General features: G+C 49.4%; 1 protein-coding gene across 1 annotated transcript in view; it reads left to right on the top strand.

The window, feature by feature from the left end:
* ACACB (acetyl-CoA carboxylase beta) overlaps positions 1–14,765 on the top strand; it is an 89,615-nt gene extending 74,850 nt beyond the window's left edge. Inside the window, exons 45-54 of the mRNA XM_038762529.1 lie at positions 706–826; positions 2,495–2,591; positions 3,412–3,508; positions 5,043–5,178; positions 6,021–6,198; positions 7,353–7,465; positions 7,773–7,927; positions 9,390–9,560; positions 10,834–10,970; positions 13,064–14,765. Coding sequence (XP_038618457.1) covers positions 706–826; positions 2,495–2,591; positions 3,412–3,508; positions 5,043–5,178; positions 6,021–6,198; positions 7,353–7,465; positions 7,773–7,927; positions 9,390–9,560; positions 10,834–10,970; positions 13,064–13,190 — 1,332 coding nt within the window. The 3' untranslated portion in view covers positions 13,191–14,765. The remainder of the gene's footprint in view (positions 1–705; positions 827–2,494; positions 2,592–3,411; positions 3,509–5,042; positions 5,179–6,020; positions 6,199–7,352; positions 7,466–7,772; positions 7,928–9,389; positions 9,561–10,833; positions 10,971–13,063) is intronic.
* The last annotated feature ends 626 nt before the right edge of the window (positions 14,766–15,391 follow it).

The following is a 15,391-nucleotide window of genomic DNA, read 5'->3' as shown; positions in this document are numbered from 1 at the left end:
CAGTGGACTCTATAAACTCCTCAAGGCCTTCATTACATATCTATATTTTTAATGGTTAGTAGTATTTATTGAGCTTAATTTTTTTTCAATGTTATTTGTTAAATGCCTACTATATGCCCGGCACTGTTCTAAGGGCAGGGATAGATGTAAGATAATCAGATTGGACACAGTCCCTTAATCCCCATTTTACAGATAATAACAATAATAATAATGATAGTATTTATTAAGCTCTTACTCTGTGCAAAGCACTGTTCTAAGCACTGGGGGAATACAAGTTGATCAGGTTGTCCCACGTGGGGCTCACGGTCCTAATCCCTATTTTACAGATGAGGTAACTGAGGCACAGAGAAGTTAAGTGGCTTGTCCAAGGTCACACAGCTGACAAGTGGCTGAGCCAGGATATGAACCCATGACCTCTGACTTCCAAGCCCGCACTCTTTCCCCTGAGCCACTGTGTTACTGAACCACAGTTACAGATGAGGTAATAGGCACAGAGAAGTGAAGTGACTTACCCAAGGTCCCACAGCAGACAAGTGGCGGAGCCAGGATCAGAATGCAGGTCCTATCCGCCAAGCCACACTGTGTTCCAAATAAAGGCAAGAGGGTTTATTCTGTGGGGGAAAAGTCACCAGTTTCTTCACTTTTCCTGTTACTGTGGCTTTAGAACTTAAGTTGGAGATTTTTCTTTTTCATTTTCTTTCTTAGGATAATCGGAGCCCGGTGCCTATCGTTACACCCATGGACCCCATTGACCGAGAAATTGAGTTTGTCCCTTCTAAAGCCCCCTATGATCCCCGGTGGATGTTGGCTGGAAGACCTCATCCAAGTAAGCCTTTACTCGACCCTCCCCTACTGGGCCTTGTTTCCCTTCTTTGATTTCTTCGGGAAATCTTTGAAGGAGCACGGCCTAGCGGAAAGAGCATGGGCCTGGGGGTCAGAGAACCTGGGTTCCAATCCTGGCTCCTCCACTTGCTTGCTGTGTGATCTTGGGAACATCATTTCACTTCTCTTAGAGAAGTAGTGTGGCCTAGTGGCCCCAGCCCCATGCACTTTTTCATTAGGCTACAAAAATGCCCAGGAGCAGGGAGCTGTTCTTTGGCTCTTGGTGGAAGTCTTTAGAAGCAGAGGGTGGACTGGTTTAGGGCAATCTGTAGGGTCTTTTCTCCTACAGATGGGGATTAAATCCTGTTCCCTCCTTAGACTGTGACTCATGATCTTGCATCTCCCCCCGGGGCTTAGTTCATCGCTGGTTGCAAAGTCAGTGCATAACAAGCACTGTAATTATTGTTACATAAACAATCCCCCCAAAGAACCATCCTTGAATAATACATGATCTCTACTGATTAAGATACCATTGATATCCCACCTGTGGGAATGATGTTACCAAAGTGTGGGTGTGTACAGTGTAGGCGAAAACTAAAGGGCCTATTACCAAACCTGAGATAAAAGACAAGAAAACCAGTAATAATAATTGCAGTATCTGATAAGTGTTTACTTTGGGCCAGACACTATATTAAGCCTTGGGGTAATTCCAAGATAATCAGGTCCCTGTCCTACCTGGGACTCCCTGTCTAAGGGGGAGGGAGAACTGGTTTTGAACCCCCAGTTTACAGGTGAGGAAACTGAAGCAAGAGAAGTGAAGTGACTTGGCCAAGGTCACAGAGCAGACAAGTGGCAGTCCTGGGATTAGAACTCGGGTCCTTCTGTCTCCCAGGTCCGGGCTCTTTCCTCTAGGCCACACTGCAGGGGAATGATTCCTGGTAGATGTTTCAGTTTGGGCCTGGTGGGAGAAAGACTTTAGGTGGACTTTACCTGTCACTCTTTCTAACAGACTCCAAGCGCCTTGATTAATAATAAATAACCAAACTGAATTTCCTAAGTGACAGGACCATTTTCAGCCAGTCAATGGGATTTATTTAGCGCTTACTGTGTGCAGAGCACTGTACTAAGTGCTTTGGAGAGTACAATAGAACAAGAAACAGACACATTCCCTTCCCACAGCATCTGTTTTCAGTTGCATGACTGACTCGTCATTCAGTCAGTCATTGGGATTTATTGAGCACTTCCTGCATGCAAAACACTGTTCTAAGGACTCGGGAGAGTACAATGTAACAATACACAGACACATTTCCTGCCCACAATGAGCTTACAATCTAGTTGGGGAGACAGACATTAATATAAATAAATAAATTGCTGTGGGGTGGGGGGATGAACAAAGGAAGCATGTCAGAGCAACACTTAAGGGAGTGGGAGAAAAGGAAAGGAGGGCTCAGTCAGGGAAGGCCTCTTGGAGGAGATATGCCTTCAATAAGGCCTTGAAGCCAGGGAGAGTAATTGTCTGTCAGATATGAGGAGGGAGGACTTTTGTCTGGTTAACCAGAAATCAAATAGGTAATCAGAGGGTTATTGGAGCCAATCCCCTTAGCCAGTCAGATGGAAGCGCCCACCCAAACAGCCCCCCGATCTGTGCCCTCTCTCTCGTCCTGCTCGCCAGCTGTGAAGGGGACATGGCAGAGTGGCTTCTTCGACCAAAGCAGCTTCAAGGAGATCATGGAGCCCTGGGCACAGACCGTCGTGACTGGCAGAGCAAGGTAACCAAACCCCCAAGGACCCCATCCAGCTTGTGGGCTACCCGGGAACTTCCTGTAGAACAACTTCCTCCCTCCAGACAGGGTTTCCCACGGCCACCACAGCTTTTTCCCTCTAAGAAGAGACCTTGGGCTTAGATAGTTTTGTGATTTATGTGTGGATTTCCCACCCACTCTGAGCAATGAATGAATAAAAAGGTGGTTTTCTCTTGTTGAAATTTAGACTAAGTGGCAGGACAAGAATTAGCTTTCTATGAAGCTTAGTCTGCAATATAATGAATACTAATAATAATAATAGTGTTTATTAACTGTGGTGGTATTTACTGTGTTCCAAGTCCTTTACTAAATACTGAAGTGGAGACAAGATCATTAGGTCAGGCAGTCCCTTCCAGTCTAAGGGAAAGAGAGAATGGGTGTTGAATCCCCATTTTGCAGATGAGGAAACTGAAGCACAGAGAAGTTAAGTGATCTGCCCACAGTCCCTCAGCAAAGAAATGACAGGGCTGGGTTAAAAACTAGGTCCTCTGACTCCCAGACCCGGTGTCTTTCCACTAGAACACACTGCTTCTCATATAATATTGGTAAATGTTAAGTGCTAACTATGGGCCAAGCACTGTGCTTAGCACTGAGATAGTTACAAGATGGACCCACAGGCCCCTAGTCATTCAAGGGGAAATGCAGATTGTAGGACACAGGTCACAGTTCTCTACCGCAGAGTCCTCAGGCTTTAACTGTTTAAGAAGTCGCTTCCCAAATTTGACCCCGACTGCAAATCGGTCGAGATTTCCAGCCGGCATTTCGGCTTAATCGTTGTGCCTTACAGGTTGGGCGGAATCCCCGTTGGGGTAATCGCGGTGGAGACGCGGTCTGTTGAGCAGGTCATCCCAGCTGATCCCGCTAACCTGGACTCTGAAGCAAAGGTGTGTGGGCGATGGGGCTCCCGAGTTCATCACCCCTCATACTTCTGAGTGCCGAGTGAGTGCAAAGTCCTGCACTAAGCGCTTGGGAGAGTTCAACAGAAGCAGGGCACGTGATCATCCCCTTGGGTCACTGTGGTGGCGGGAAGCCACGTGGGTGATGCTCTGGGATGGGAGGGTTGGGAGGGCCTCAGGCTGGTACGTGGCCTCATCTCCCCCACCCCCTGCTGCAATGGACAAAAAAGGGTCCAGCAGCTGGAAACCAGAAAACGGCCTTGGGCAGCCACTCTGACACCCATACGTCGGGACCGGGACTGTGGACGGGGTCCTTAGGGAAAAAGGATAACCCCCCCTGCCCCCCGGGGAACTTCTTTTCCCTGAATTACTCCCCCTGGAGATACAAGTCAAAAAGCGCCCTGACATCATGAATGAATCAATAGTGTTTATTGAGCATTTACTGGATACAGAGCAGCATGCTAAGTGCTTGAGAGAGGACAATGCAGTAGAGTTGGTTTTTAAACTCCCTGCCCTCAAGGAGCTTACAAAAACAGGAGCGTTTGACGCTGGCCTGCTTTTCTGAATCCTTCCCTGGTCTGCTCTTAGCCAAGTTTTGTGACGTGCAGCCACCTCTCAAGTAGATACAGAATGGAAACCCTACTGCAGTCCGATGGCTTCCCATGTCAGGTTAATGAGAAGAATGGACAGAAATCTTCTAGAATGGTTGCTAGAAAGAAATGAGTGAGTTGATTTCGAGGGCCCACCGATGCTGATCAAGCACCAGCGGTATTTAATGAGCACTTATTGCATGCTGACCACTGAGCTAAGTACTTGGGACAGGACACTAAAGCAGAGGTGGTAGACACATTCCCTGCCCATGAGGAGCTTCCAGTCTAGAGACATCCATGCAGATGTTACTTCCTGTGGCTTCCAAGGAGCTGAAAGCAGTGGTCAACCCTGCTCCCATCTGTCCATGAGCTTGGGAGTCAGAAATACTGGGGTTCTCATCCCAGCTCTGACACTTGCTTGCTGTATGACCTTGGGCAAATCACTTCATTTCTCTGTGCCTCATCTGCAAAATGGGGGTTTGGTGCCTGTTCTACCTCATACTCAGACTGTGAGCCCCATGTGGGACCTGATTATCTTGTATCTACTATAGTGCTTAATACAGTGCTTGATGGGGATTGACCCGATTTGCTTGAATCCACCCCAGCGCTTAGTACAATGCCTGGCACATAGTAAGCCCTTAACAAATACCACAATTATAGTTATTATTTATTATTATTGTTATTAGGAAGGACTGTCCTCAAGAAGCCAACAGGGAGGTGGTAGAAAACCAGGGGCTTTACCTATCAAGTAACAGAACTTAGGGTTTTCCCATGCAGGGGACATCGTGAAGCATACTCTTTTTTGCAAACTGACCAACAATTGCTCTTTCAGACTCACCAGGACCAGAGGCCACTCCATCCTTCTTGGCTGCTGTTTCCGGATTGGCCTGGAAAGCCTTTTCTATTTCTCCTTCTTCTTCTTCTTTCTTCAGATCATCCAGCAGGCTGGCCAGGTTTGGTTCCCAGACTCGGCCTTTAAAACTGCCCAGGCCATTAAAGACTTCGACCGTGAGAGGCTGCCCCTTCTGATCTTTGCCAACTGGAGGGGATTCTCTGGTGGCATGAAAGGTAACGCTTTCTTCCTATGCCAGGGGAAACAGGCCACCATCTTGATTGACATCCACGATGCCCACGCAGGCTTTCAGTTCCTTTCTGGTTCTCACCTGTAGCCTCTCCAGATGGTGACGATGCCCGAATGATTTGGGGGCACACCTGTGAACTCCCAGAGTCTCACCATCCTAAGGCCTCAGGATGGGAAGACCAATCCCGGCTAGACGGAGGGATGTTGGTCAAGGCTCCATCGTTAGGGAGACACGGTTCCTGGCCACATCTCTGCCTTCCGGGATGTCTGGAGAGCATAAGAGGGAAATCAGTCCCACTGAGTGCACGAGATCCAGTGCTATATGAAAATTGCTCCAGTTCAGGGCAAAGATGCAACAAGGCAGTGTGGCGTAGTAGATAGAACACAGGCCTAGGAGTCATAAGGACCTGGGTTCTAATCCCGGCTCTGCCACTTGTCTGCTGTGTGACCTGGGGCATATCACTCAATGTATCTGGGCCTCAGTTACCTCATCTGCAAAATGGGGGATTAAGACTGTGAGCCCCATATGGGATATAGACTGTGTCCAACTTGATTATCTTGTATCTACCCCAATGCTTACAACAGTGCCCGGTACAGTGAAGCACTTAACTCCGACCATAAAATAAAAAACAAGGCACCGGGAGTGGGACGGAAATGATAGGGAAGAGGCAAGACTTTCTGTGTTGGAGAAAGAACCCTTATCACTTCCAGAGGGCTGGAAGTCCAGAAGACGTTATCTTGGCCACCTGTATGCCATGTCTCTGGGAAAGGGTGAGTCCTGAAGGGAACAGAACCGAAGCTCAACTGTTGAAGTCATGTATGTTTTCAGATATGTACGATCAGGTGATGAAGTTTGGCGCCTACATAGTCGACGGCCTGAGGCAGTATAAACAGCCCGTCCTTATATACATTCCACCGTACGCTGAGCTCAGGGGAGGATCGTGGGTGGTCATTGATCCGACAATCAACCCATTCTGCATGGAGCTATATGCCGACAAAGAGAGCAGGTGGGTGTGTTTCAGCCTATCCTTGCTGCCCAGGGTCCCAATAGAAGCAGTGTGATTTGGTGTAAAGAGAATTGGACCGTGAGTCAGGAGACCTGGGTTCTAATCTCGGTTCTTCCACTTCCCTGCTGCGTGACCTTAGGCAAGTCATGCACCTTCTCTGGACCTCAGTTTCCTCCTCTGTAAAATGAACATTAAAAACCCGTTCTCCTGCCCCTTTAGACTGTGAGCCCTGTTTAGGGCATAGTCTGTGTCTGATCTGATTAGGATGTATGTACCCCTGGGCTTAGCACAGTGCTTGTCACTTTAAAAAATACCATAACGATCATTATTGGTATCTTAAATATCGCCCATCTGATGGGTTTCGGTGCCCACTGGACCCGGGTTTGAGTTCCCTGGAGTTTTTCTGTGCACTGGCTCTGACTTTGTCAAGTGAGACGAACAGCCTGTGGCCTAGTGGAAAGAGCGTGAGCGTGAGTCAGAAATACCTGGGTTCTCATCCCAGCTCTGACATTTGCTGGCTGCGTGACTTTGGGCAAGTCACTTCAGTTCTCTGTGTCTCAGTTCCCTCATCTGCAACACGGGGGTTCAATATCTGTTCTCCCTCATAGTCATACTGTGAGCCCCATGTGGGACCTGATTATCTAGTATCTATCATAGCACCTAATACAGTGCTTGACACATGCGGTTAATACCACAAGTATTAATTATGATTACAATTAGTTTTGTTGCTTGGCAAGGACACAGAAAGATGGATAACAATAATAATAATAATGGCATTTATTAAGTGCTTACTATGTGCAAAGCACTGTTCTAAGCACTGGGGAGGTTACAGGGTGATCAGGTTGTCCCACGGGGAGCTCACAGTCTTAATCCCCATTTTCCAGATGAGGTATCCGCGGCACAGAGAAGTTAAGTGACTTGCCCAAAGTCACACAGCTGACAATTGGCGGAGCCGGGGTTTGAACCCATGACCTCTGACTCCAAAGCCCATGGTCTTTCCACTGAGCCACGCTAAGTGGCAGCAACAAATCCAGAGGTTGTGCTTTCTTCCCAAGTGTTCTGGAACCATCAGTCAGTCAATCGGTGGTGTTTATTGAGTGCCTACTATGTGCGAAGCCCTGTAATCAACCCAGCCCCGTCGTCTTCTTTCCCAGAGGGGGTGTCTTGGAGCCAGAAGGAACCGTGGAGATCAAGTTCCGGAAGAAAGATTTGATAAAAGCCATGAGAAGAATCGATACTGTGTATGGGAAGCTCATTGAACAGTTGGGTAAGATGGCTGGGGGTGTGTGTGTGTTTGTTTTTCTCATGTGGGAGGGCATCTACTTCCCGCCCTCTCACCGCCCCCGATTGTAGGGTTCTCTTTTCAGTCGATCAAATCAATGGTATTTATTGAGCACTTGCCTTGCGCAGAGCACTGCACTAAGCACTTGGGAGAAGAGAGTCCGGCAGAGTTGGAAGACACGATCTCTGCCCACAAGGAGCTTCCAGTCTACAGTCAAAGGCCCAGTGGACACTTACCGGGTTGGGCACTCCTCCTCCAACTTAAAGTCTCTTGCCATTTCCCGGGGTGACAGGTTCGCCGGAATTGTCGGAGAAGCAACGCAAAGATCTGGAGAGGAAGGTGAAAGTGCGGGAGGAGCTCCTCTTGCCCATGTATCACCAGGTGGCGGTGCAGTTTGCCGACCTTCACGACACCCCAGGAAGAATGCAAGAAAAGGGGGTCATTACCGTGAGTTTTCTGCTAATTAGAGAGGGATGTGGAGGCTGGAAGGAGCCCTCGGGGACTCATCCTAAAGCAGATAAAAAATGATCCTGTTTATACCGGCCTGCCCAGGAGTTTTCCCCCACCTTCTGTCACACAGCTCACTGTTGGGGAAATCACTCAGTCAGTGGTATTTATTGAGTGCTTACTGTATGCAGAGCACTGTACTAAGCGCTTAGGAGAGTATAATACAACACAAACTTCCCAGACTGAGCCCCCTTTTTCCTCTGCTCCTCCCCATCCCCCCCGCCCTACCTCCTTCCCCTCCCCATAGCACCTGTATATATGTTTGGACAGATTTATTACTCTATTTATTTTACTTGTACATATTTACAGTTCTATTTATTTTGTTAATGATGTGCATTTAGCTTTAATTCTGTTTGTTCTGACGACTTGACACCTGGCCACATGTTTTGTTTTGTTGTCTGTCTTCCCATTCTAGACTGTGAGCCCGTTGTTGGGTAGGGACCGTCTCTAGATGTTGCCAACTTGTACTTCCCAAGCGCTTAGTACAGTGCTCTGCACACAGTAAGTGCTCAATAAATACGATTGAATGAATGAATGAGCACAGTTGGTAGAACCTTGTCCTGCCCACAAGAGGGGGAGTCCTGCTTTTCATCCTGAGCTAAATCCCTCACATTGCAGAGAAAGCCCATTTCTTCTGTGTTTTGTCTCCGGGAAGTTGTAGAATAGCTCTTCACTGCCTTCTGCCCAAGAGCCCTTTCTTATATTCTTGGAGGGCCGTTTGGAAATCCTCCCTCAGACTCCTCCTCCCCAGGATAAATCATCGAGCAGCATGGCCTAGTGGAAAGAGCACAAGCCTCAGAGTCAGAGGACTTCGGTTCTCATCCTAGCTCTGCCAGTTGCTTGCTGTGTGACCTTTGGGCAAGTCACTTAACTTCTCTGTGCCTCATCTCATTTGTTAAAACAGGGATTAAATCCTCCTCCCTCCAATTTAGATTGTAAGCCCCATGTGGGACAGGGACTGTGTCCAACCCAATTAACTTGTATCTACCTCGGAATTTAGAACTCTGCCTGACTGATAATATTCGCTTAACAAATACCATAAAAAAATTCCCCAATTCTGATTTCCTTAGAGGTCTCACTCTGTTGGTCAATTCTCTGTGTTCATTCCTTTTTTTTTTTTTTTACCCTTTAAAGGTTAGCAATGGATGCTATTTTTCACGGGGAAAATGTTAAGGGAAAGATAAGAAAAATTATGGTTTCCTGAAAGGGTCAAGTCCTTAAAATGTGGAACTTCTGGGAGATGAGCTGAGAGTCGGGTTTGGGTAGCAGAGGCCTCTAGGTAAAGAACCAAAAATCTCCAATGACCCTGGGTCAGGAGTGAGATTCTTGGGCTAGCATGAGAGCTAACTCCTTTGTTCCAGAGCTGAAGGAGCCCCACTCTGACATTCTGCTTGTGTCACAGGATATTTTAGAGTGGAAAAACTCCCGCACGTTCTTATACTGGCGGCTGCGTCGACTGCTCCTGGAGGGTGTTGTGAAAAATGAGATCCTGCTCGCCAACAGCGAGCTGAGCCATGTCCACATCCAGTCTATGCTGCGTCGCTGGTTCCTGGAGACAGAGGGCACCGTGAAGGTTCTTTTCATTCATCCATCCATTCATTCAGTCGTATTTATTGAGCACTTACTGTGTGCAGAGCACTGTACAAACGCTTAGAAAGTACAATTCGGCAACAAATAGAGACAATCCCTACCCAACAATGGGTTTACATCTTCTAGCTGCAGAATACTAGAGCTGGAAGGGGCCTTGAGGTCCAGCCCCCGGCCTCCGGGCAGGGCTACTTTTAAGTGCTCAAATGTAAATGGACACCTATTCTGTGCTTCCTGGTTTCCCAGGTTGGACTTTCCCAGGAGCCTATGCCAGAGTTTTCCTAACCCTCACCATCAGGAAGTTATCATAACCTTCTTTACACAGAGGAGTTGCTATGGGCTGATACCTTTGTACTATGGTTTCCACATAGCTCCCAGTTGGAGGTGTTGGCTAAAATGCATGTGTCCAACTGCCCTGTTCCTGTCAGATCTCTGGTCTGCCTCTCAGGGCCTCACTGGGCATTTTTCCCACCTCTCTGTGTCATCCTCCTCCTCCTCTTCCCTCCATCCCACCCGTCTGAACTGTCAGCCTCTTTCGTACCCAAACACTATGTTTTTTTGTGGGGGGGACTTCCTCTTGCCCTTAACACAAACCTTTTGTTGTGTTTTTGGTAAAGGTTGAACCTTCATTCTTTCTAGTTCGGTTGGATCTTGTACTTTCATTCAGTCGTATTTTTTGAGCACTTAGTGTGCAGAGCACTGTACTAAGCGCTTGGGAAGTACAAGTTGGCAACATATAGAGACGGTCCCTACCCAACAACGGGCTCACAGTCTAGAAGGATGGGGCGAGCAGATGGCCAGCTAATCATCATCATCAATAGTCTTTATTAGTCTCTTACCATGTGCAGAGCACTGGACTAAGTGCTTGGGAGAGTCCAAGGCAACAGAGTCAGTAGACAAATACCCTGCCCACAACGAATTTACGGCCTAGAGGAGGAGCCAGACATTAATAGAAATAATTTAGTCTCCAATTTCTAGATACGCACATAATCCCCAAAGGGGTTGTGGTTACAGGGTTGGTGAGCTCAGAGTCAGTCAGAAGTATCCATTTATTTATTTATGTATTATTTATATTATTATTTATTTATTAGGAGGCCTTTCTAAGGCCTTTTGCAGCTGGCGAGAAATGTCATGGCCCAACCATGGTGGCACTGAGATAGGGATCGTGGAGGCCTTGAACAGCTCCTGTTGAACAACCCTGAACTGTTTCTGAACTGGACTGTTTCTGAACTGTTTTCTCTCCTTCCCCACCCCCTCAGGGGTACCTCTGGGACAACAACCAGGTGGTGGCGGCCTGGCTGGAGAAACACCTGCAGGAAGAGGACGGCTCCCGTTCCGCCATCCGGGAGAACATCAAATACCTCAAGCGGGACTTCGCCCTCAAGAACATCCGAGGGTGAGTAGGCAATCGTTCAATCGTATTTATTGAGCGGCGACTGTGCGCAGAGCACTGTACTAAGTGCTTGGGACTGTCCAATACAACACTAAATAGACACATTCCCTGCCCACGACGAGCTTACAGTCTGGGGGGGGACAGACATTATTATTAATAATAATAATAATAATTATAATGATGGTATTTGTTAAGCGCTTACTATGTGCCAGGCACTGAACTAAATGCTGGGGTGGATATGAGCACATAGAGTTGGACACAGTCCCCGTCCCACGTGGGGCTCACAGTCTCAGTCCCCATTTTACAGATGAGGTAACTGAGGCCAAGAGAAGTGGAGTGATGAAAGATATGGATAAGTGCTGTGGGGCTGGGGTGGAGGCGACGAATAAACGGAGCAAATCAGGGCTTAGTCAGGGATGGTCTCTTGGAGGAGATGTGCCATCAGTAAGGCTTTGAAGCAGGGTCGGAGGGGTAGTCATTGTCTAATCCAGCCTCTCCCCCTCTTCCCTGGGCACGGGGGCTTTTGAGAAGAATCGGGTGATGTGATGCAGGATGGGTACCTGAGAGGAGAGCACGGGCCTCTCCCTGAGGAAGAGCAGGGGTTCCCACCCCGGTGACCAGGCGGTGGGCACAGATCGGGGTACTGGCGGCTCCAGAGCCCTGAAGACTTTGAATCCAGAGGTGGAGCTCAGATGGGGCTGGAAGCCCTGCAAGCTCTCTCATCACATTACCTTTTTCCAGGCCTGGCTGCCCAGTTCTTTCTATCATTAACCTTCGGCCCCTCTGGAATCGTTAGCCACCAGTCCAGTTAGCTCGGGCTCCCAAATGTCCATCAACGGTGGCGGTCACCATTAGCTGGACTGAGCCCGGGACTGAGCCTGGATCTTGGCTTAGAACTGAAGCTGGGCCTGTAAGACCCTGATGATAAAGGGCAACCAGAGCCCAGGCAACCCAGAAATTAATCATAAAAGATCCTGCGGATAGCTTTGTGCCTAAGACCATAAGGGAGGTTGACAGGGTGGGGTTTTAGGGCCATTTGCACCCCCCGATTTGCTAATCGGTGGGGATGCAGAGCAGGGGATTAGGGAAAAGAAAGGTGTATGGGAAGGAGGAGGAAGAGGAGACCCTAAACAGTGAGGATGGGAGTAGCCAAAGTGGTGGTGCGCAGCACTAAGAAAGAGGCCGGCACCCGTGCACTGCGTGTGGCTTGGCAGGTGAAGGTTTGGGGGCTCGAGAGAAAAGAAAGAGGCTTGGCAATTTTCAAGAAAACCCCGAAGCCCTCATTGGGTTGGTTCCTTCATTCATTTGATCATTTCTTTAGATGCTTATCATATGCAGAACACTGTACTAAGCGCTTGGGAAAGTACAGTACGACAATAAACAGTGGCATTCCCTGTCCACAATGAGCTTACAGTCAAAATGGGGGGAGACAGACATCAATACAAATAAATAAAATTACAGATATGTACATAAGTGCTGTGGGGCTGCGAGGAAGGAGGTTGCCTCCTAGCTTTGTTAGAGAGAGAGTGAGTGTGTGTGTGTGTGTGTGTGTGTGTGTGTGTGTGTGTTGTATATTTAAATTGCCTTGAGCAAATCTCATGTGAAGTTGTCTTGACAACCAGAGCCAGAGCCCCTATCCCCCCCTCCCCGAACCACGGGCCAGAGGCAAGGAGGGAGTTTTGGTGGAGGCCTGAGGAGTGAGGATAGAGCTGCAGGGGGAAACGGCTATCAAGGAGGGAGGGGCCCAAGCTGCCCCTCCTGTCAACGCTTCCTCCCCAGCTGCTGCTGCCACATCCCCCCATTAGAAGGGCGACAACATAGCATAAGGGTAGGGAGCCAAGCCCTCAGCACTGCCCTGTCCATGTGCACATATGCCAATGGGAAAAATCCCCAGCCCCCTCAGACTACAGCATCAGCCCCCCAGGGAGGATCGTCTGGAGGATTGGGCTCCATTTCTGGACCCGTTCCTACTTCCTCTAGGCCCAGAGGGAGAGGCCCTTTATGGCCCCTTCAGCCAAGGATGCTGGCAGTGGGAGGCTCTCTCGGGCCTGGCCGGGTGAAAGTATGGTCAGCCCTTTCCTCCCTTGTCCATTCAGCCTGGTTCAGGAGCACCCTGAGGTGGTTATGGACTGCATCGTTCACATGACTCAGCACATCAGCCCTGCAGAAAGGGCCCAGGTAGCCCACCTGCTCGCCACCATGGAAAACCCCTCCTCCACCTGAGCCGGGGCCGCCGGCACGTCAGGGGCCGGCAGGACCGACCCGGCATACCGCCCCTCCCCGAAGCGTTTCTCTGGCACCGGGAGCCAGGCGGTCCCTCCTGCCTCTAAATCCAGGATTCCACAGGTACACCGGACGGGAGAGATTCCCACCTCCTTCCCGTCAGGACATTTGAACAAGAGACCATGGTGTGTTTTTTCCTGCATCACAGATTTACATCACAGCCGAATACCTCTTCCTATTCTGTGCTTTGGGCACAGGGCAGAGGGGGGTTATGCGTTGTCATTTTCTACCAGAACATAGTATCTCCGAGTTTGATTTTTGAACCGTAGTTCCTCCCTGTCTGAGCCTGGGAAATGGGCGTTCAGCAGGGGCCAGAGACAGTCAGAAGAAAACCTATTTTTATAAGGTCCGTTCCCCTCAGCGACTTGCTCACCACATAGAAGCAGTCGGGGGGACGGTGTGTTTTTTAATGGAGAGAATTTTTTGTTTTCCCCAACGGCAACACTAGAAAAATCATCGGAGAGTTTCACGTTCAGTGCAAGTCGTGGTCATCATCGTGATAGTGCCTCGAAGAGCCATAGCCCAGAAGACTAGCAGAGGCATTTCGAATGACCTCCGAGCCCCATTGCCACGGATGCCCATTTACTGCCCCGCGGCTGCCCCTGTGGTAGTCCAGCCTGGCTAAGGAAGGCAAAGAGCCAGGCAGCTGCCGTTCCCGATGGAGGTGTCCATGGCCTATCTTCCCGCCGGTTCACCCTCCTCGAGAACCTTCTCTGCTGCTGCTGTTTGGTGTGATGAAGAGGAGCGGGGGTTGGCAATTGAGCGTAACTACTGTGACTTCAACTTCTAACCACTCTCATCCATGGAAGAAGCCACCGCACCATTCGTAATCTCTTGTGCCTTATTTTCTGTGGGCGAAGCATAAATCACATTGGGATCGGACGTTGGGCAAAGACCCGGGTGCGTCGAAGGACTCGAGTGACCACTCCGGCCTTCCAAAAGGCAAATAACTGGGGCTGGGTTAGGGCAGCTCAGGCTTCTTGGGTTGCACGACCCAGAGGGCTTTGGGGCCTCCGGGCCTCTCTGTGAGATCCGCTCAGTCCTGCCTTTCACTGTGGCTTTGAGGGCGAGCTTGGGGTGCAGACAGAAGGATCGATACTCCCCATTTAATGGACAGAACCGTTCAGGTGATGAATGATTTTGTCGCAGTGTCACGGAAGCCATGGTTTCAGGGTACCAGTTGATGATGCCACTGTCCAAAGGTCTCTGGACAAGAGACCCCAGAGAACTCACTCCTGAGCCTACAAAGTCTGAGTCTCAGCAAATCAGGGGCTGGCACTCGGGACTAGGAAGGGGTGGGGTTCCCAGGCGATTTGCACTATGGATTTATCACTCGGAGTTGGGGGGTGGGGAGGAAAGGGTGGGGACGGAATTGATGCTGCTTGGGAGAATTGAAGGGGGTTAGTGTGCACGTGGTCAGTGTCGGAGCAGGATGAATTGAGGAGAGCCACTAGGTGGGAGGGGTGGTCCGGAGGGCCGCGGGGGCGGTTCCAAATAAACTGACCGTTTTCAGTGTTGGGTCTCGGACTTCTCTTTCCAGTGAGGCTGCGGTGGTTTCTGTGTGGCGGGGGCTGGGGGAGATTTTTAGAGGGGGAAAGAGGGCTTGGGCAAATGCACAATCATACCTGTCCCCAGGGAGTGGAGCAGAGACGAGGCATTTCTACATTCACTCTCACACGTTAACCAGTCCGGGCCCAATTTGGCACGAGGCTTCGTTAAAGATGATTAATGGTATCAATTAAGTGCCTCCTACGTGTCAAGTGCCATCCTGAGCTCCGGCATAGATACAAGTTAATCACGGCAGACGCAGTTCCCGACTCTCAGAGGGCTCCCGATCTAGAGAAGCAGCGTGGCTTTAGTGGATAGAACACGGGCCTGAGTCAGAAGGACCTGGGTTCTCATCCTGGCTCTGCCACTCATCTGCTGTGTGGTCTTGGGCAAGTCACTTCACTTCTCTGGGCCTCGGTTCCCTCATCTGTTAAATGGGGTTACCACTTTGAGCCCCATGTGGGACAGAGATTGTGTCCAACCTGATTAGCCTGTATTTACCCCGGTGCTTAGAACAGTACTTGACATTTAATAAGTGCTTAACAAATACCATCATCATCATAATTAGTGAGTGAAATTATCCCTTGGCAATG

Source organism: Tachyglossus aculeatus, chromosome 21 (genome assembly GCF_015852505.1).
Source record: "Tachyglossus aculeatus isolate mTacAcu1 chromosome 21, mTacAcu1.pri, whole genome shotgun sequence".
NCBI classification, from domain to species: domain Eukaryota; kingdom Metazoa; phylum Chordata; class Mammalia; order Monotremata; family Tachyglossidae; genus Tachyglossus; species Tachyglossus aculeatus.
This window is presented reverse-complemented; position numbering and strand designations above follow the sequence as displayed.